General features: G+C 42.6%; 1 protein-coding gene across 6 annotated transcripts in view; it reads left to right on the top strand.

The window, feature by feature from the left end:
• ctbp2l (C-terminal binding protein 2, like) overlaps window positions 1–22,062 on the top strand; it is a 102,682-nt gene that overhangs the window by 39,642 nt on the left and 40,978 nt on the right. For 2 of the 6 annotated variants that reach the window (XM_017437591.3, XM_017437629.3), the window contains exon 2: window positions 2,943–3,150. In XM_017437591.3, the coding sequence (XP_017293080.1) occupies window positions 3,093–3,150 (58 nt within the window). In that variant the 5' untranslated portion in view covers window positions 2,943–3,092. Of the gene's footprint in view, window positions 1–2,942; window positions 3,151–16,701; window positions 16,726–17,033; window positions 18,862–21,319; window positions 21,372–22,062 lie in introns of those variants that run through there. The other 4 variants (XM_017437573.2, XM_017437583.3, XM_017437614.3 and 1 more) reach the window with 3 other exon arrangements.

The following is a 22,062-nucleotide window of genomic DNA, read 5'->3' as shown; positions in this document are numbered from 1 at the left end:
CCCCCCCCCCCCCCCCACACACACACACACCAGTAAAGAGGTCCCAGTGATTGATGACTCTGTGTGAGAGACCTCAGAGGCTGCAGCACTACAGAAAGACGGACAGATGAAAAGGCAGGAGGAGGGACTGAAAGGCGGCTGAAATGAATCAAGTAGCAGGGTGAGGCCATCCAGCGGCTGCTAACAGGCTGGAGCCAGACTGCTGCATTGTTGGAAAGACCTGGAAGTAATCTGGTGTGAGGCTTCCTCTTGTCAAAGTCACTTTTTCCACTACAGAAAATACAGTACTGACCTTGTAACGCAATTGTTTAAGACAACGTTATGTTTGTTATGGCTTCACTGATCCCATAACCACAAAAATCCACAGATGGATGATTGTTTTATCACAAAATCATATCTTATTGGTAAGATGGAGTTTATATGTGCGGAGTCGCTGCGGTGACGTTTGTCCTCGTAGAGCTGCCATAGCTTCCATGTTTTGGCAAAACTGTGTTTTCACATCTTTCCTGCCTTTTCTTTGCTGAACCCTGAAGAATATATGACTGAAAATATTAGTTGAAGTTATCACAGCACAACTGTCTTTAGTTATGACTTTGAAATGTTTAATGTGAAGTTAGCATCTATGCTAATTGTTGGTCAGCAGCCTGTGAGGAACGGGGCTTTTTGACTTATTAGAAATGAAAATGTATAAATCTGTGTTAATTTATGTAAAGTAATCTATACTCATATAAGTTTCAAGATCATCATTGAATCGAGAAGGCGCCTAAAGATTCCCACCCCTGTCCATTTGTAATTGGAAATCAGAATTCTCAATATCCAATATGGCTGCCGTGTTCGTGAAAACTAGCGGTAGCTGCAATAATAAACTATTTATTTTCACTTTTTGCATCTTTTTTTAAATCAGATCAGTTCTGCTTCAATTAGGAAACATGTTGCCACGGTGTTTGAATGTATAAAATGCAGAGAAATACACTCTTGTCAGCTTGTATTGCCTGGTTCTTAAGCATAATTATTAGATAGTGATTTTCCAAGCTAGAAATGGCAAATTAGGTGCAACGTCAGTGCAGGGCCAAATCCCAACTTCTGGTTGGAGGTCAAATGGAAAGCAGTGTAATTCCTGATGGCTGCAGCCTCTTCATGCAGAACAATGTGGCTCGTTTCGTTACAAAAACCTCTCAGGAACGGGTGAAAGATTTACAGAAATATGTCTAAATCCAGCTCCAAAATCTTCAGATACCAGTGCATTGGGGTTATTATGGGACACGCCAAAGTTACTGACAGGCTCGGCTTCGTTCCAGACGTTCAGCAACCCCTCTCAAAGGTCTTGTCTTCATCTAATGATGGGTCAGCCTGGTTTTTACAGCACATGGAGGACCGACCTAAAACACACGCAGCTTTAATCATTTGATCACTTATAAGGAACTGAATGATTTTACTTTGAGGAAAAGAAAACGTTACGGCTCGTCTCTCAAAGTGTGCCGTACTTTTTTTTGTACCTCCAAGTGCGACGGGTCTCCGAGGTGCCGAGGTGTCCTGATAATGTCAGATTCCTCCACCACCCACACCAGCTTTGAGCTGCAGACTCGACAGGCCAATTCTGGCAAATTACTCTGAAGGCTGCAGCGCGGGTCACCTCCGATCTGCACCTCCCCTCACCTCGCTGACGGAAACAGAAAGTGCTGTTGATCTCTTTATTCTGTTTTTATCTTCAGCTCTTTTCTGACTACATAAGATTGTTAAGAAGCACTGATGCCTTTTTTTTTTCTTTCTTTCTTTGTTTTGGTACGGAAATAGATTTTATTTTGTTGGTTTTTGTTTGACTTTTCTTAGAGAAGAGGCACCTCGGGCTCTGGTCACAAACGAGCAAAACGTGGAATATTAGTTTCCCGAGCGAGAACATTTAATCCCAGCTGTGTTCTAGTAACTTTGTTCTAATTCACTTAGAAACTGATCCTCTCTCTTCATGTACTGCCTGAGAAGAAATGCATTCTCCTCTGTTTTCCCTCCAACAAAGATGCAATTGTTCAAATAGTTGCACTGACAGCGATTCTGAATTGAAGGCCTGTGGGGTAACATTTCCAGTGAACTGAAAGCTTTTAAGTTTGTTAATCATAAAAAGCAAATGGGGTTTTAACTTTATGATCTTTGTGCATGAAAAACGAGAGCAAGAGCTGTGTGTTTGCACTTGCCAGTGTTTGCTTTGGAACGAAAGGTTGAAGACGGTTTTTGCTCAAAGAGGAAATAAGGATTCAGTGATCTGCCTCTGTTTTAATGCATTAAAGTGTAAGAAAAGTATAATTATGTGCTTCCCTCTGAGTAGATTTTAAGTACCCTCTGTTGGTTTAAATGTGCCATTACACATCTTCCTCTGTGCAGCTTTGTTTTGTCAAATAATAAATTTTCCCTGACGGCATCCTTCACATTTGCTTAAATCAGCTTTTGTCACATTAATGCCTTCTACTTGTGTTTGAATAGCTTTGAGTGACTTTTATTGGGAATAAAAAAAACAAAAAAAACCCCCGCTCTGTTATTTCTGAATAAAAATGCCTCAGATGTCAGCGCAAACAATAAAGAATGTGATGAGTCAGATGGAGATTCAGATGTAGGAGAACACTCGTCAAACAGAGGAAAAGTGGAGCTTTTAGAGCGTCAAAGTTTTGTCGCTTTTTAGAGCGAAAACGGAGCACTTTGGCGAAACCAGTGTCGGGAAGCGTGTGTGTGTGTGTGTGTGAGAATGTGTGTGAATCAGTGATTTCCTGTATATCTGTTGCCTGGAGCTCTTTGTGAGCAAGAAACAGAGTGACTTTGTTGTCAAGGACTCTAAAATGTCTTTTAAGTAAGAGATTTGTTGTGCTTTTATGACAGTAAAGTGTGCGTTTGCAGCGTGTGTGCATGCGTGTGTGTGTGTGTGTGTGTTAAACCGTGTGTCTTTGTGTTTGTAGGTGTATGTGCCGAGGCGGTATGCCCCGGGGAGTAGTGCTGACAGTGCACTAGGAGTCTGAACCTTGTCAGTATTTGGCGGCTGAGGAGGAGAGGTTCCCCACCGTGCTGTGCCAAGCCGTGCCGTCCTGTGCCGCGCCGCGTTTGACGCCATGTCCCTGACTGACAAACACAAAGTGAAGAGGCAGCGACTGGACCGAATCTGTGAAGGTAAAAAGCTTGAAACCATTTGATCTTACTCGTCTTTTCTAACAAACTATGTGGATTCAAGAGCCAGCTTCAGTGCAGTCAGGGAGTCTTATTAATGACATTCTTATTTTATGGGTAATTATAGGTGATGTGGGTGTAATGTTGATTTCTGGTGTTTGGCTCTGGAGCGTATCAAATCAAGTGTTTTCATCTCTGGTATCATCAAAATTGATAATAACTGAGCTGTTATTTATTTATTTATTTATTTTTTTAAAAGATGCTTGAAAATTAAGAAACAGTTCGATAAATAATCTTGGCCTGAGTTGTGAGCAGAATGATTCTGGTTCTCATTTGAATAATTATTCCTCAAGAACTCCTTTGGCGATTTGCATGTCAGCAAACACGGAGATGGTTTTAATGGAGACAAATCTGGTTGAAAACGACCACACGTTGCGCCTGAAGAGCCACTGGTCAAGTCACGACCAACCTGGGTGTGATTTTCAGCTTGAGTGAAGTGAGGCGCACATCTGTGAGTTTTATGTTTGTGTGTTCTTGGTACTTAGGTTTTGTTACCTTTTTAGGGCCTTTTCTGATATAATCACCTACCTCATCAGGACTGGTAGTCCTTATGGGGCCCAAAGCCTGGTCCTAATATGGTGGAACATCATTTTGGGGTTAGGTGCTTAGGTTTACGGTTAAGGTCTGAATTGCATTAAGTTATGGTTAAGTTAATCCTGATCAGGGTGGAAATCCAGACCTGTATGTGGGTTCAAATCTTTAACCTTGGTTCATGGTTAAGATTGATGTTTTTAAGAGAGCTAGTGCATAAGCATTGAAGCAACTCTTTACTGTTCTGTTAAATATCTTTTGACCTGTATCTCATCACACAGGTTTGAAATAAAACATGCAAATTAACACCAAAATGTGTGCCTCGATCTGGAATAGTGTGCTATAGCTTTTGGCTGTGGAATGATAAAAAAATGTAAACGTTGTTTGCAAAAAAAGCAGTAAGAAAAAAAAAATTGGAGATCAATGAGGATTTGGCAAAACGTGTAATAAAACTGGTACCAGAAAACGAGATGACATCACTCCAGTTTTAGCGTCTCTGCATCGTTTTCCAGTTCGTTTCTGGATTGATTTTAAAGTTTAAATGGTCTCGCCCCTCAGTATCTGTCCGAGCCGCTCCAGCTGTACGCTCCCTCGCGCTCTCTCGGGTCAGCAGATCGGTTCCTGTTGGTCGTCCCGAAGTCAAAGAGGAGGTTAAGAGGTGGCTGAACGTTTTCACACGCTGCCCCTGAACCGTGGACCGATCTGCCTTTGCAGCCCAGACAGGCCGACTCACTTCCTGTTTTTAAATCATCTCTTTGAACTCGGTTTGAGATGTTGGCTTTTATGGTTTTATTGCTTTGATTGTGTTTTTTCTTTTATCTGATTGTATAGTTTTTATTCTTGTTTTGGAATTTTGTGTGTTTTACCTCTCGTGTTTGTCTTTGTTGGTGTACAGCACTTTGGTCATCGATGTTGTTTTTAAAGTGCTTCATAAATGAGCTTGTAATGGTAAAAACCCAGCCCTCTTCGGAGCTCTCCAGCTCAGGCACACCTCACAGTAGAGACATCATTCAAAGCTAAAACAGATGACCGAAAATTGGACTTCACGTGTCTGAACTGGCATTTTAATCCCGTTTCCAGTTTTTACAAAATCAACAGTTTAGGTTGTTGGATATTTCTGGCATTTTTTCCGCAGAATGTTCAGCTGACAGTAACGATGTCCCGCTCAAACCTTTCAGTCGTTTAAAGATTATACATCAAAACGTAGGGATCTTTGTCTTCTGTCACCCGGTGAAGTTCTTGCTGCTACAAAACTTGCCGTTTTCTCTTAAGTCTTCCCAGAATGCAGTGAGTTCACAGCCAAGCTTATATTGTAGTTTAAAACATTCTCTTCAAAACAAGAATTGAAGTTTTTTTTAATAAACTTCTAATATCTCCTACAGAAAACACGGTAGAGACATAAAAACTTACATGTGTGACCATCAGAGTGAAGAATTTTCAAACTCAGACTTGTAGATTTTTGCTTCTTTTTTAGTCTGTCCGCCTTTTGATAACTTAGCTGTCAGGGAGTGACAGGCACAGTTGTGTGGTTACCATGGTGACCACAAATGAGCCACTGGCTGCAGCTTTCTCTCGATCACGGCTCTTTAATTGGATCCATTTTCTTTTTCTTTTCTAATTGCGAAATCATCTCTGAGCTGCCGGCCACGGCGCCGTCTCGAACACACGTGCTGCACACGTGCGTTTGATCGTTGGCGGAAAATTCAGCACTTTCTATTCCCTCAAACATGTATTTGCCTGCTGTAATCTCAAAGATCCACTTTAGTTTTTAAATCAGATGTGTGGCGAAGATGCAGCAGGGGTTTTAAGAAGATTACTCTTCCAAGAATTTGGCCTCGCAGCATCGACACTCCAGAGTCGGCTTATTTTTCAGTTATGTTACAAACTGAGCACTTTGCTTAGACTCAAAAATAAAACCGCCTCTCTGTAAAAACCTTTCCTGCTTTGTGGGTATCAGTTTATTTTACTTCATCAGAGTGCCAAGGCAGCTGCGTGCAGGCACCTGTGAATGCTCACGTTTGGGACAAGACTTGAAAGTATTTTTAAAGCTGAAAATTCTGCATCAGGTGATTTTTTTTGTTTTGTTTTGCTAATGACGACTCTAATCCAGCTTCGGCTCTGAAGAAAAGGCCAAAGTCTGAGGTCTGTGAAGAAGGTTATCTCAGGGCTCAAATCTCTTGTGGTTCTTTATCGGGCTTTCTTTATTTTTCCGCTTTAAAATTGGACAAAACAAAACTGCACACACGAGTTGAAGCCATAAAACTTTGTGTCATCGCTTACTTTTTAGAAAACTAATCACTGCTTGTGTACGTCCACACTCCATGTCCCTTGATGTTGTTTCATTTTGCAAGCAGAGTCCTCATAATTACGTTTTGCCCCTCTTTTATTTACTATTGCTTCAGAGCTAAACGCCCCATAGTCAACCTTGCTTGCTGGTATTAGCACACTCCTAACACCTATTGATAATCAATGCCTATTGATTAGAATAATTTTCTCCTGGTGCACAGCACATGTCAGATACTGCAGAAAGCAGTGCGTGAATGTTGACCTCTGCAGCAAACAGTCACTTAGGGGATGTAAATGAGATTACCGCTTCGCCACGGCTCTTTCTGGTGGGTGAAAAACTGCATTTAAAGCCTCATGAGCGTACATTTTAAAACCCACTTGTTTGCCTCTGCCCACATGTGTGTACATGTGTGTTTGTGTAGGCCAGTCAGACTGCGTCCGGAGGTAAAAATCATCTCTTCTCTGCTGCCCGGGTCCCCAGGAGGCTTGTTAAGCTGCTGGGCCCCTCCTGGAGCCAATGCACAGAGAGGTAGACATGATTGTAGTGCTGGAAAATGAAGCTGGACGCACCATTACCCCCACTGCCAGCATATTTGTTCTGCTACATGATGTAGACAACTCTGTGTTGTGCACTTATAATGAAGGGCATGCGCCACACTTCCTCTACAGGCTAATGACTTATCTCAAGAAGTTATTATGTCCTCCAGTAGACTTTGATTCCTGCAATGGATGTGGAATAATGATCATAATTAATTTTGATCTTGGAAAATTCAGAGAGATTAGGAAAACATCTTAGACCAAAGCGTTATTTTATGCAGAACTGTGCAAATTCTTTTTATAGTTTTCTTTTTTAAAGCGGTCTTGATGAGTAGGTCTTCAAATTTTGTGCTTGGTTTTAACTTAACTTTATTCTTTCATGAGTTATTTAAAAGTTATTTAAATGTTTCTGACCACTTATGAAATGTGTTGGATTGTCAATGCAACCCTCTTCTCCCACTTCCACTTCCTGGAAAGTGGATTGGTCGTTGTGGACCAGTTGAATGGCCCCCAAGGTCTCCCGATCTGACCCCCTTAGACTTTTATCTTTGGGGTCATCTGAAGGCGATTGTCTCTGCTGTGAAGATACAAGATGTGCAGCACCTGAAACTACGTACCGGTATACTGAAAGCCTGTGATAGAATTTCTCCTGCAGTGTTGCTATAATGTGTGAAGACTGGGAAACAGGAAGTTAATATCACCGACCATTTCCATTTTATTAAGGTGTATCCATATAAATGGCCCACCCTGTATTTGTAAAACCAACCTAAACCCCTCCCACAACATGTCAAATGGTTATAGCAGTTCATATTAGCTCACCGTGTTGGCTGTAATGTCACTTTCCTACATGTGGAAGATTGTTTTGACAGCCTGACTTGTGATCGTCTAAGTGCCCCATGGTAACAAGTTTAGTGGTTTCTAAAGATGGGATGAAACAGGATCTTTACCTGAAGACCGTGGGAGAGATAAGAAGCCATGTAGCCAAAGAACTACCGTTAACAACATGTCAAATGGTCATCAAAATGGAAATCAAGCTAACAGGTTAGCTGCGTTGTGTTAAATGCCATCAGCGGTGGGTGGGAGGAGTTGAAAGTGTTGCTTTATAATCAGCCGGAGTGCAGAAGCTTCGGCGCAGTTCAAGTGCTTTAAAGCATAGTTTAATAGCTTTTAAGCCTGGTTCATTTCTCATTCGTTTGGCTCTGACATTGAAGATGAATAGGTGCTGCAATTAAACGTGGCACATTAAAACCGTTGAGTACGAACATTTGGACAGCATATTCATTCACTGGGTCATTTCGATTTGACGGATTTGTCTTTACAGCGTGGCAGCCTGCTCTGACCCCTGGTTTGACTGCAGCTTTAAATTTGTTCTCGTGTTTTAAGGGATTTCTGTACGTTGCTCGGACTGACCTGCTCTGATTTCCATCACAAGATGTTCTGGTAAAACAACAGGTGGATCGATTCCATCATCACCACTGATGTTGGGTTGCAAAGAAAAGCAGAGCATGTCTAAAAAAAACTGCTATGCAGATATAATAGTGGGTTTAATCATTTCAAATAAACAACCAGTAGTTGTTTTAATGATACAATTAGCAGTTTATAATGACAAATCACAGAGTAATTTGGAATGATTAATTTTGTAAAATGGCACAAGATTATTTCATGGCAAAAACAAGTCCGCAGCCAGTCTGCAATGTTGGCGAATAATCATCTGGCCTTAAAAGGCAGGTAGAAAAGCTTTTATATTTGATGCTGCAGGTGTTTTGTTTAATGGGGGAAATCCTTCTTGATTAGAGTGGCAGTTTGAGTCCAGCTGCTGAATCCGGGTGGATCAGACACCTGAGATAGTTACTCATTCCTGAGGGAACAGCAATTTGTTTGCTCACCGGAGACGCCAGGAGAAATCGCAGCAGGTGTTGTCGCTGCGCAGCTGTGAGAAAAACTTAGTGCGTCCCAGAGAAACTGTTGTGTTTTTAATTTTTTTATTTTTTTTTGCATTCATTATTCAAAGAGTGTTAATATTCAGAGGTTGCGTGGTTTTATTAGTATAAAAATGGGCCCATAACAACTGGCACTAATGTTTTATCTTATTTACTGGAAGATTCGAGTTGGGGTCACTTAACATTTTAACGCCAGATGCCGAGTCTGTGTGTGTGTTTTCAAAATATCCCATGAACCACTTGACGGATTTTAATGAAACTCTCTGAAAGGAATCACTGGATGTTTGTTTACAGCTGATTAACTTTTGGAGTTGAGCCAGTTGAAGATGGCTGCCACATCTAATCGACCTTAGCAGCCCCATAAATGGCTATGACTGAGTCAGAGCTACAGAGAGTGAGCTAAGGTTTGACGAGGTGGTAGCTGAGAGTCATCCTGTCCTGCTAACAGAGCTCACAAGATTCCATGATAGTGTCATCCCAAAGGTTTGACCAGTTCCTTCAACGAATGCTAGCCCTTTAACTTCCATTATGAATTGTTTCATCTTACACACCAGAGTGCTCATAGAACCACACAAGCGCAAAATCTCTCCAGATGGCCATCATATATGATCCCCGAATCTGTCCTCTGGTCACCTTCGTGCGACCATTAAACTAAAACCAGCTTGTGATTTGTCCCCGAGCCAACAACCGGCAGTGTTGTCCCACCGACTGCATGTGGCGGCGTGATAAGGCTGCCATGGCGATTGTCTCAGAGCACGGGGGGGGGGAGGATGACGGCACACAAACAAGGCAGCCTTGTTGTGCTTTCCTTTTCCACGCGTAGGTAAAATCCTCATTGGACTGAACGGGCTACTGTCGGGGGCAACTCATCTTAATCCAGGTTCACACTTCAGCCAAACTCTGAGTTGGCAGACAAAGCCACGCTCCCTCCTGTCTCCTCTTGGTCTTTTTCAAGTGGAAAATGTGAAATGTTCTGTTTCAGAACTATCTGCTGAGACCACGTTCTCTCCGCCATCTCCTTTTGCATCACTTGTTTTCCTAACAGCAAAATGTTCGCCGTCCGAGGCACTTTGCAGTACCGTATTTATTTAAATTATACCACTGGCCAAATTGTTTATTGTGGCTATTTAATATTGGCATTTGTGGCAGTGGGATCAGAAATGAACTATCTCAGAGAGCCTGCTGGCTAGATGACAAGGCTGATTAAGCCATTAAAGACCTTGATATGTATTTAGCATAATCTGGCCTGTCTGCAAATAAAGAGGCAGAGAGCTGGTTGTTGTTTATTTATTTGTATTTTATCAAATGATGCTAGTTAGCTCAATCAAAGCAGCTGCTGGGAAGCATCAGCCTCCAGCATCAGCATCAAGGGGGGGCCGAAATTCAGTTTTGTCTTCTGAAGAGATGAGGAGTGATCCGCTACGGCCCGCGTTCCTCTCAGCCTCAGGTTCTTTCATGTTCCCCCCTTAATTTGAGGCTCAACCAATGTTTATCACTCAGCAACGACTGGGCTGAGTGACGGCAGCGAGGACAGTTCTGCTCTTCAGTCTGTCTTTAAATTAATATTATTTTGTCCTTCTTCGCTAATAATGTTGTTTTGCTCGTAGGCTGCAATATTCCCCTCCCTCCGGGTTAGATTAAAGCTGCTCTAATCTCGTCAGATATTGTTTTAATCAACATCTACATTTTATTCATGCTGCGCAACATGATGACACTGTATGCTGGTATAATTACGAATATATTTTATCTATATTAGCTGCTGAACACGGCAAGTTGTGCAGGAGACAATTGTTGTTTCTGTTGGTGAGAACACTAATCAGCTTCAGCATTATTATTGATTGACTTGAGACTGTGCTGCATTCTAATGGGAGAAATCTGCATTCATTTAGAAGTTACTTTAACACACGCCGTCCACCTATACGTTCTTGCAAATATAAACTCATAGCAGCAGAAAACTGCTCAGAAATGGATTGTACAACCTACTGCTGCAGGGTTGTTAAGGAGGCTAATAACCAGCTAATTATTTCACTAACATCAGCTTGTCAGGCTCTCAGTGTTACTTTACAAAGAGCAGAACAGCGGGAAGAAGTAATATAGGTACAAATACTTTAGAATTATAAATAATCTATTTATAACAGCTAGTTTTTAGTTCTGCTTAATGTTGATCCTCATTGTTTCATTTTTAAAAACCAAAACAGGCTAATTGCTACACTAATTGGGGAATTTTTAAAGCTGGTGCCATCCCCTCCAGGCCCTGGACAAAAGCTCTTCTTTACCCAGCAACGACTTCCTGTAGCACCACTTTTTTCAGGGTCAGCTCTCGTGGTCGATACAGAAAAAAAATTACTGGTCCTAAACGAGCACCAGATTCGTTAGTTGGGAGACAAAAAAAAAAAACCGTGTTCCTTGTTTTATTAATTTGCTGGCTAGTTCGTAGCCCAATTTAGTCGTTTCAGCAGTCTCCTTAGTTTTCTGTTTGCTCACCACAAAATGGGAAATTTGACCTTTCTGGAGACTTATTTTCCACAACCACAAGATGTGTTTTTCAACATGTCCGAGGAAAGAGAAGCTACTTGCATCATTTAAACAACTTCTTGCCAGCTGAAACATAATAATCACTACAGTATGTTTTCAATAAGGGCCCCTTATGTTTTTTGGACAGTCAGTGTTCCCACAAGTGGTTTCTGTTGGACTCTGCAGAGTTCCTGCTTGGTAAATTTTACCTCTCTGCCCATTCCCAGTTGAGACATCCTCATACATCCATGTATTGATGAGATCGAAAGATTAGTTTTTATATTAAACCATTAAAAGTGAGCATTTTTAGGTTTTCTGCTATTGTGACGTTTTTGTTTTCAGATCTTTTGTTTAAAATTGGGATGTTCCAGTGCTGCGTAGTTTAAAGACGCTTCAAATACTGACAAATAACTAAAGATGTAGTACTCCTTGAAGGAATGCCTGTGGCCCGCCACCTTTCATGTCAGTGTTTTAAACTAAGATCATCTAAATAAATAATGAATTGGGTTGGCTTCAAAGGTTAATAAGTTGCAGATGTTTATCCAGGGATTATTTCCCAGAGGTTTCATTAAAATCCATCTAGTGGTTTAAAAGATATTCTGCTAACAGACTGGCAGAGTTTACTCCAAATAGTCATTGTCATAATATTAAACAGAGACGTGTGTAATCCATTCAGATTAAATGTTGAGAATCATTTTCAGCTACTACTATGCCAAATTATGGGTCAATAACTGTAAAATTGACTGAGTTATAGCCAGTCTAGTGTTTTTAAGGCCACTTGACTGTGGCTGCCATCTTGAATCTGGCACACTTCAAAAGTTAATCAGTTGCTGATGCATGTCCAAAGATTACTTTCTGTAGATCTGTTTGAAATTCACAAACACGCACACACAAACACGGGCAATAACTAGTTCACCTCCTATGGATGGAGAAAATAAATCTTTTGTAAAATCCGAGGTGCCAAAGCCGACCTTTTATAAAACCATTAACACCACAGGAAATCTTCATAAATGTCATGTAAGATTTTCAGTTCGGCATGTGCAACAATTACCCCTCATCCTATATCTGCTTAGAATCAGTTCATCTGAGAGTAGCTTTCTTTAGTTTAACTAAACTCTACATCTTTTTCCATTATTGATGTGGAGTCGGATTACATTTTTCCTCTCCGTCCTTCTCCCCTCTCCTTCTTGCTCGCTCTTTGCCTCCCTCTTCTCTCACTCAGCTGCACACTCCTCATCCCTCCAAAAAACAAGCGGGCTGTCGTCTCTCCCTTCTGTCTGCCCCATCTGTGATGCAGTATGGGCCGCTGGCTTGATAACGATCGGAGGGCAGAGCGCGGGGCCGCACACGAGGCAAAGATGGGCCGCTAAGATGGAAGGCAAAATAAAACTCCCCAAAAAAACCCCACTCCGCTCGCTCACCAAGTCTGCAAGAGGCCCTGGCCTGCAGCTCTCCTCCCAGTCGTGTGTGACATGCTGCGTAATCCGCTGCAGAGATGGGGGGGGGGACTGTCTTGATAACGCAGCAGATGCATATAAACCCTCTGAAGGCCATCGAACCAGAATTGGTACCATGTGTTTTTCTTTCCCCGCCGCCCCCTCTCCTCCAAGCTCAGAGGCTTGTTAAAACTTTAATACACTGTACAATCACAGTAGTTGAGTTGAATGTTCAAGTTCTTGCGGTCACAGCTTTAATTTATGAAGTCCCCATGAAAGTTTAATGGATCAGCACTTGTAGGGTCGCCGCTATCTAAATCATTCTGCAGCTTTTGCAGTCTGCTCGGCCTGCCAAGTCCTGCCGTTAGCATCCTGTGCCCTAGAAAGATGGCCAGATTGCTCCGGAGTGACGACTGTCGCCGGACGTCTGTTCGACACACTGTACCTATATGTTGTTCGTTTGCAAGCGAGCGCGGCAAATCCTGCCAATAATTTCGATGCTTTTCATCAAATATCCCACGTGTAAATTTCTTTGTCTTTCATTGTTTTATTCATGCCAGCAAATACACAGATCCCCGATGCTTGATGAGTGTTGAATAGCATCCCCCTCTTAATTATGGAGCAGCCCTGAGGCTTGTCAGGGAATGTAGACGAGATGAATTTGGTACCCTCGGCTCCTCCTGCTTATAAAATGTGTGAAACACAGTAATTTGCTTGATGATGAGAGATATGATACACCACGTCCTTGTTTCAATTTTACCAACACCTCGCCTAACTGAACTGGAGATGTTTATTATTGTTATTAATATTTTGTCAGGAAGCGGGGATCTGAGTGACACGCAGCCCGGGAAAGGGCTTATTAAAAAAAGTTATTGTCTCCGATCGCCGTAGAGCGATACAACGCTGTGATTAATGGTGTCTTTTACGGATGACAAAAGGCACACAGAGATTCAGACCTGCGGGGGTAGCGCTGAAAAATCACTGCAAGGAAACAGTCGGGGATCTAATGAAAGAAAACACTCTTCAGATGTGTGCATCCTCCTGTATTGCACACGGCTGAAAGGAAAATGATGAGATTGCCTTCTGTTTGACCCACTTAACATTCTCTAAATTTGATGTTTCTTTAATTTAAATATTGTTTTTTTCTTCTTTTTTTTCATCATTGCATCATGGAGCTCTGAAATGAAAGTAATAGCATTGATCCCAGTAACTTGACAGACGTCTTAAAGAAAAGCTGTAGCCGTCTTATGTCAGGGCTAATAAATGTAGCCCATCTCAGTCACGCTGTCTCAGCGTCTTAGCTTTAGCAGCATCTCCGTTATGTCAGACTCGCCGCACAAAAATGCTTCAGAGAAACAAGCGTCGAGCCGTGTTGTTTAGGTTCAGTCATATCTCCTTCCTTTCTTTGCTTGTCTTATCTTTATCACAGAGGTGAAGTCAGAACCGACAGCCTCTTTCCTCATCACACATTTATGAAAGCTCCCTCTTCCTTTAACTGAAACTATTCCTGTGACTTCTGTTACAGCCAGTAAACACTGGCTGTTATCGGCCAATTGAGAGATAAAACACATTTACTTATTTCCACATCTGTTGCACAATGTATTGCAGCAAGGATTTTATTTAGGGGATGGAAAACACTGAAAACTGTATTTGTAATTATGTTAACTGTCTTTTTTTTATTCTGAAACAAACACGTTGCATTATTAAAACGTTAAATTTTAAGCCATAAGTACAGGAATGCAGCAATTTCCGGTTTTTGTTTGAACATTTTTGACCAGCGCAGCAATCAGTCTACACCTTTTTTTTTTAGATACTTTTGCCAAACTTAACAACCGATTTGCACCTATTGACCAGATGCAAACTGTTCTTAGGAGTTGAAATCAAATTTTTGGGAGGAAATGTTTCAGAGGGAAGATTTTTACGCTCTCCTGTCTGTAATGTTTACACTCACCGGCCACTTTTAATTACACCTTGCTAGTACAAGGTTGGACACCCTTTCTCTTCAGAACTTCCTTTTTTTGTTGTGTCATAGATTCAACAAGATCTTAAAAATATTTCTCCGAGATTTTGGTCTGTTATGACAGGATAGCATCACACAGTTGCTGCAGATTTGTCAGCTGCACGTCCATGATGTGAATCTCCCGTTCCACCACATCCCAAAGGTGCTCGATTGGATTGAGATCTGGGGACTGTGGAGGCTGTAGGAGTTCAGTGAATCAAGACTCATCAGACCAGGCAATGTTTTTTTTTCCAATCTCTTATTGTCCAATTTTGGTGAGCTTGTGTGAACTGTAGCCTCAACAAGTGATTATTGGAGCTTCTTTTTACATCTCGAACCACTCTGCCCATTCTCCTCTGGCGTCAGCAAGAGATTTTCATCCAAGCAGCTGCCTCTCACTGGATAGTTTCTCGTTTTCAAACCATTCTCTGGAAACTTTAGAGATGGCTGTGGGTGAAAATCCCAGTAACTCGTTAGCTTCTGATGAATTCAGACCTGCCCATTTATCACCAACCACACCGTGTTTAAAGTCACTTAAATCTCCTCGTTTTCCCATTACGATGTTTAAACTTCAGCAAGTTGTCTTAACTGCGTCTAGATGCCTGAGTGCATTGAGTTGCTGCCATGTGATTGACTGATTAGCTATTTGTGTTAACAAGCAATTGAACAAATGAACATATTGAAGAGGCTGGTGAGTGTGTATCCACTGGAAATATGCAGTTCTTCGGCTTGCAGGATGATGTGGCAAAAAATATCAGTGCAATATTTTCTATATTTGCTGATTTTGATTACATAGTGCATTTTTTTTTACAGTTGTAATTATATTCAGATTACACAGTTACAAAAGGAGCAGAATGCCTTTATGTCTTATAGTAAAAATGTCCTGGTTAACAGTCAGGCTGCTCCACTCACTGAAGAGTCTGCTGTCAACTTGGTAAAAACGTGTATGAATTTAATGCTAGTGTGCTACATAATCCAACACAGAAGTAATTGTTAATGCTGTTGGTTTTCAGATAGACTTTGGGAATTAAGTGGCTGTTGCTGCAGTCTGAAAAGAGAAATCTCTGTTTTCTCCGAGTGAGCAGCTTCACAGGCAAATTGAGAAGACAACTCTTATGGCATCTGCTGTCAGCTGGGTGAGAAAAGCATTACGCCCAACTGTTTAGTGAGCAATAGAGATCACCATTCAATGTGAATGTCTTTAGACTGTCAATGGAAGTGATTCAGACAATATTAAGACCAGTACTTAATACGTGTACACTGCAGTTTACACTCTGGTGGGAAAGAATTGATTTATTTCTAAATTGTGTTTTACAAACAGTCTTATTTTCAGAATGAAAAAGGGAAGATATATTTAAAAAAAAAAATCCACAAGGGCTAAAAGTAATTGTGTTGAACAATAACACAACTCAGGAGTTTAAACCAAAGCATTTAGCTAATTTACTGAAATGCTAATTAAAAGAAAAACGAACATGCATATTTATTTATTTATTAGAGCCAATGGTTCCTTTTTTAATTTGTCTTTTTAATAAATGTGGCTTTTGTCAATTGATTAAAAAAAGGGAAACAATTAATTCTGTAAGCTTTAAAGATGCTGAATGGTTGCATGTACTTCTTTTGTTGGTATGCTGACATGCATTTTCCCTGTGTGTGTAGGTTCTTAAATAAGCAAATCTATAGATGTCCAGTAGAGGAGGCTGTGTATTTTGGACAGTTCAAGGCCTGATTTTTTTTCTTCTAGCAGCCACCTGATTAAATACAACCCTTAGAAGTACTCAGGGGAGGGGACTTTGTGGCCTATCTCTTCCCATCTCTCCAGGGACATACAGCACGTTAGCCTCTGTCCTCCTCTGTCTCTCGGGTAAGATCGATTCATAGCCACAGGGATACAAGCTGCAGGGCAGCGGAGAGGTGAGCAGTAAGCACCATAAACACTCCTGTCTTACATTCTATAAACACACCCTGGGGCCTCGGCAGTGTGATGGCTATGTACACTATCTAGTCCAAGTGATGTCACAGGGGTAGGGGATTTAAGCAGGTTTTAGCTTGATGCTAATCCCCTCGTGGTGTACGCAGTGGACGAGAGGACAGTCCCTGCCAATACAGTCTATCAACCCCCATTGGATTAGTACGTCTCGTCCCCTCCTCCAGTCTGTTGCCATTGTCCAGCATGTGGTTTTACCCAATTTCTTACCCTCAGTCTTAGTATGGCTGAAACCATGATGCCAAGCACAAGCATGATCACTGCTGAGTGGAGCAGAGCCTCACTCTAAAGGTGTGTGGGTTTTTCTTTCTGCCTGTGTGTTTTCTCTGTCTTTATCATGCTGTATGTCTGTCCTCGTGGATTTCTAATGTTTCCAGGGCTGAATTATTTAGATAGGCTGCCAGCAGGGAGCTACATGATAGCACAGACTTAAGAGTGGGGTGGAGGGGGGGTTACAGCTGCAGATCAGGTAAAAGGCTACCTACTGCTTCACCTGTTCTTCTCTCCTCTCTATTTCTCCCTTTTGATTGGGGGTGAGTGTAACTGGAGAGTTGAAACACAATACTCGGCTCTATTTTCTGCTTTTGTAGCTGTCGTCTTTGTTGTCTTTACTGATGCCTGACTCAAGTGAGCAGTCGCATTTCGGTGGCTCTGTAGGCCAGAGTGTTCCTGCGTGGGGAGAGGGCCAGAACGACAGGGCTGCAAGTCGCTGTCACTACTGCGGTACTGTCGCGGCGCGAAGGAATTCTTTGCCACTGGGTGGTAGAGACAGCAAAGTCGGGTTTTACCATTATCTAGATCTTTCTGAGAAACGGGATCCAGTCGTTCAGCCTTTGTTTTACAGACAGGACCAGCATGGACGGCAGCTTTTGAGGAACAACTCTGTCCCTGATCTAAACAGCAACCTCTACCTCAGGCGAGCAATGGCAGGCCGGGCTTCAGCACCAACTCAGGATTACTACTTGGCTGATTCTACCTTATCTGGTCAGCCACCTGAAGATTCTGGGCTTTACAGGGATAGCCAGCACTTGCTCAACAGATCAGGCCCGCATTATGGCCCCAGCGCTGGGGGGATGAGGCCTACATGGGATCAAGGACAAGCTAGGGCCACACCTTCTCTACTGGCCTCTGCCTCTGTGCCTGCAGCCATGCCTCCTCCCCCTCTGCCTCCACCTCCTCCACCTCCTCCCCCTCCTCTCCATGAGCTGAGCCGTTTGTACAGGGAAACTCTGGGATCTAAGATGATCCCAGACATCCAGCGTCTTGGTGGCAGCTCTTCTACTCCCGCTGTCTACGGGATTCAGCAAGCTCTTCCCATTTACGCTGCTGAGCTACCGTCTCTCTCTGCTCGTGAACTTTACAATAGCATCAACAGCTTGTCCCTGGAGCCTCGGCCGCCAGCTGCCACCAGCTCAGTGGTGGATCCAGCATCTCAGGGAATGGACGGAGCTCTCCCACGGGCTTATGGAGCTATAGCCTCCCAGAGGTTGCCTTATGACCCAAACTATGACCCTACTTCAGCCATGGTGGCTGCCACAGCTGGAATGACTTCCAGCATGCCCCCTATCCATCCCAGTGCTGCAGACCCCAAGAAGATGGTTGACCCTACCTTCCTGGCTTATCTGCGAGCTGAAGGTTTGGCTGAAAGCACCATTACTCTCCTCCTACAACATGGCTTTGATTCCACAGGAACACTGGGAATGATGGAGGACCTTGATATCCGGTCTGTGGCGCCAAACTTGGCCCAAGCTCGTGTTCTGTCCCGTGTGGTGCTGGGATGCAAAACAGGTGGGGTGGCAACACGTACCAGATCCAACAGCTTCAGTCATCGGAACGACCTCTACATGCAGCCACAGGGTTTGACAATGGACTCCAACCTGATGCAGCAACCTCCCAACACCATCCAGACCGTGTCCCCTAGGATGGGAGAGTTTCTTGGCAGAAGACCAAGTAGCGCACCCTCCCAGCACCTCCTGGAGACCACCACCTTCCCAGGAACACGGCCCCTGGCTGCAGGAACTTTTCCCATCAGCCCTGGAGGATATAACAACGTAGCGACCCAGGGAAGGCCTCTCTCCATGTATAATCCCCACACCGGTCTCGCCATGTCTGCTCTTGGACAGCAGCCTCCACCGGCCCCCTGTACCCCTGGAGCAGCACCCAAAACCTACTCTGGCTCTTATTCTCCCATGGAGCTGATGAAGAGAGCCCCAAATCTTCCTCCAGCATCTCCTGTAGTAGCAGCAAGCCCCCTTCACAGCCCACAGCTTCTCCGGAAAGGGATCGGTGGTGCTCCCGAGAGCACCACTGTTCCTGTCACCACTTCCACCACCCTGCAAGGGCAGAACCCTGCCAACAACAAGATGGTGGGACGCCGCACCGGTCCGCCCGTTATAGTCTCAACCATGACCACCTCGCCTGAAACAAGTAATGTCCAAACTTACTCTTCTCATTAATCACTTCAGTCGCTCTTGCCTTTCTTCCTCTAGTAACTTCCAGCTCCTGATTTTGTTGGAATGAAATCTATAGTGAATATTTGCTCACCGTGTGATAGATCTTAAGCATACGAAATCAAAATCACACTTGACATTGTTTTTGAAAAGAAGAGAGGCATGTAAGATGAGCCTGACAACTTAAGCAGCTTTACTCTGAGAGGTCTCTCTCTTCTTTTTTTTTTTTTTTAATTATGCAACTATTTATACATGTATTGCAACAGAGTTGTGTCATTTGCCAGAGGGGATCCTATCTCATCACCAAGTCGAAGCATTTCATACGAGCAGCACTCACGCTATTGAGGTCAACATTTTTTGATTGTTTGCTTTTAATTAAGCCGTCGGTTAGATTTATTTTTGCACGCTGTGCTTTCGGAGTTGCCGTGTGGTGTTTTTAAGAAGATTTTTGTACTTAGTGTGTTCAAGGATTACGGTGAAAGTTTGGTACGGATGCTCTTTTGGTACGGATGCACTGAAAAGCACTCAAAAACGACACTTTAGATACACAATAATGCTTATCAGCTGCCCTTCAAACGTACTACCACTGATTTTTTTTTTTTCTAGATAGACTGAGTTAAGTGTCAAAAATGGAACATACAGCTTGTTTGTCAGAATGTAAAAGGATTGCTGTCATTCTATTTTACACTGTACTCTCTCCTAATCTGGAGCTTAACTGCCACAAATCCAATTACACTAATTGGATGTATGTTTGCGTAGACTATAATAGGTAACTGTTTTTTTATAGCTTTAAACTCCTGTTGCTGTGCAATACAACTGAAAATGTTTATTTGATTGTTTCTTTGTTGAACTGGAAAATGAGTCTTAAATGTTTAGTTTTTTTTTATTTTTAAATACAAAACTTTTTTTTTTTAATTTAAAGTTTTGCTGTTTTCACTTGCCATAATCTTTTGTAAGGTAATGTATGACTTATTATTGTTATTATTACATTATTGTTGATAAACAGCGCTTAAAAATCCAGTTACATGGCCATGACGACAAATTACAACTATGCTCATTTTTGAAGGTCAAACAGTGTGTTTTCTAATAGCACTTAAAGAAAAACTAATCTTCTTTTTTAACTGTGTTCTGCATTATCTATTTCTTCTTTTAAATGAAAAATTATGATGATATAAGCAGTGGCCTTTCAGGATGCAAAACCCGCAAAAGGTTTATACAAACAGCAAAGCGGCATTGTTATTGTCAGTTAACTGGGAAGGAAACATAATCTCGGGTTATTTTTATACTTAAATGCCTTGATTTTTGCTTCTAACAACATAATACATCTCCCTGCTGATTGGAGCTGATTGGCTTAGGGAGAAATTAAATCTTTTAACCCCGTTTTTAGTTATGTAACCCCGTGTCTTGACTCCCTCTTTAGCGGGTCTGTGGGCTGCTGCACTTGTTACACAGTAATGACTTTTATGAAGTGGTCTCCCTTCATGTGTTGTCAAGGAAATGAGAAGCGGAGTGTGAGATCCTGACGATGGAGAAGCAGTTGTGGGGGTGGCATAGGTCCTGGTTTTGAGTTTCGTGGAAAAATCTGGTTTTGTTTTCGAGGTCACAGTGGCAGCTCTCTCTCCCCCCCCCCTCAACACTTTTATCACAACATCATTTGCATGTAGCTGACATTTGTTGCTTCTGTTAATTCATCTGATAATGGGCAGCTTTTTCCTGCTGATCGGAAAGCGTACTTCTTAATTGTCTGTTGCTAAGCAACATAGATTTCAGCGTTAATCAGAGATGGATAATCTGCACATTTAAAGGAAAGGGAAAATGCGGCTGGTTGCATGCAGCGTTGCACATTTTCTGTTATCTAGTTTTTTTTTGTTTTTTTTTTGCAGCTGAGAGATGAAGAAAATTGAGTGAAATAATGAGATGTTGCAGGGCCCTAAATGAAAGTATTTTGTTTGCTTGCCTTCCCACCCCCACCCCGGTCCTTCTTGAGCTGCGAACTTCCCAAAATTGCTTCTCATTTTTGTGTGAGACTCTTGTGCATCTGTGAAGAACTTTTTTTTTTTTTATTACTCTCGGGATGTTTCAGGTTCAGCCGAGCGTATTGGTGAAAAGTTGACAAATTATTCCTTTTGCACCCGCTGAATAAACCCATAGTTTTTTTCATCATCTCACATTGAAGTGCGCGGTGCTGTTTTGGGATGCAGAAGTTGAGTCTGCTTATTTCAAATTTTACCCTCAAAGGACAAATTTGAAAAGAAGCGAATTGGTTATTTGTATGAAAGCTGTAGGTGGGAGGGCCTACGCTTGTGTTACCATCTCCACTGGGCACTGCATTGGCTGACTGAAGCCGTAAGCAGTTTTACTAATGACTTTAAACGGTTGAGTCTAGCTTAGTTGCAACAGTTCCCGTCCACCTAAAGCAGGGAGAGTTGCTTGCAGTACTCAGATTGGCCATGGAGGTTTCTGTCAGTGGCATCCCACAGAGCACAGGTGGGTAAACCTAAAGCTTCAGTGTCACGTGAAAAGGAGTAGCCTCCCCACAGGCTATAGACGTGATTGGCTTATAGCTTTCGTTGCGTGCGTTCTCGGTAAGTAAAGGTGGACGCTTGCACTTGGTTTCCTGTGAAGATAATCCACGGAACATCCTCGGCTGCGCTTTTTTGTGCTTGAGAAGTAGACGGGGTTGTGAGCAGGATTTCGAAGCCACATCACATGGGATCTCATCCTTGAGCGCTGACGTTGTGCCTGTGTTTTGTGCGCCGCTTCCCGAGAGGTTTAACAAAACATGGCAGATCAGCTCTTTGGGCTGGGGGCACCCCTGTTGCAGCTGACAGTTATGTAATCTTCCAGCACACGGATCTGGTGGTGCCTGAATGGGATTTTAATTTCCCTGCCTGTATTTGGGAAGACATTCTCGAGGATGTATGCCTGATGTGCTTTCATTTGTCCTTGGCGAAACTGCTTCGTTAAGGTGTCTGATGATAATTTTAGGGTGTAAAGGCATGTCTCTCGGTCTGGCGTCAGACTTTTAATTTTGTTCACTCGAGTTCTAATATGCCTGTGTTCCTGTGGAGCCATTCTGCTTTTTCCAGGAAAATGTGTTTTGATTGAGACTTAACATTTCTATACATGCAGCCTGTGATGTGATGTGTGCTATGAACTGATCCCCCCCCCCCCCCCC

The sequence above is a fragment of the Kryptolebias marmoratus genome, linkage group LG17, assembly GCF_001649575.2.
Source record: "Kryptolebias marmoratus isolate JLee-2015 linkage group LG17, ASM164957v2, whole genome shotgun sequence".
NCBI classification, from domain to species: domain Eukaryota; kingdom Metazoa; phylum Chordata; class Actinopteri; order Cyprinodontiformes; family Rivulidae; genus Kryptolebias; species Kryptolebias marmoratus.
This window is presented reverse-complemented; position numbering and strand designations above follow the sequence as displayed.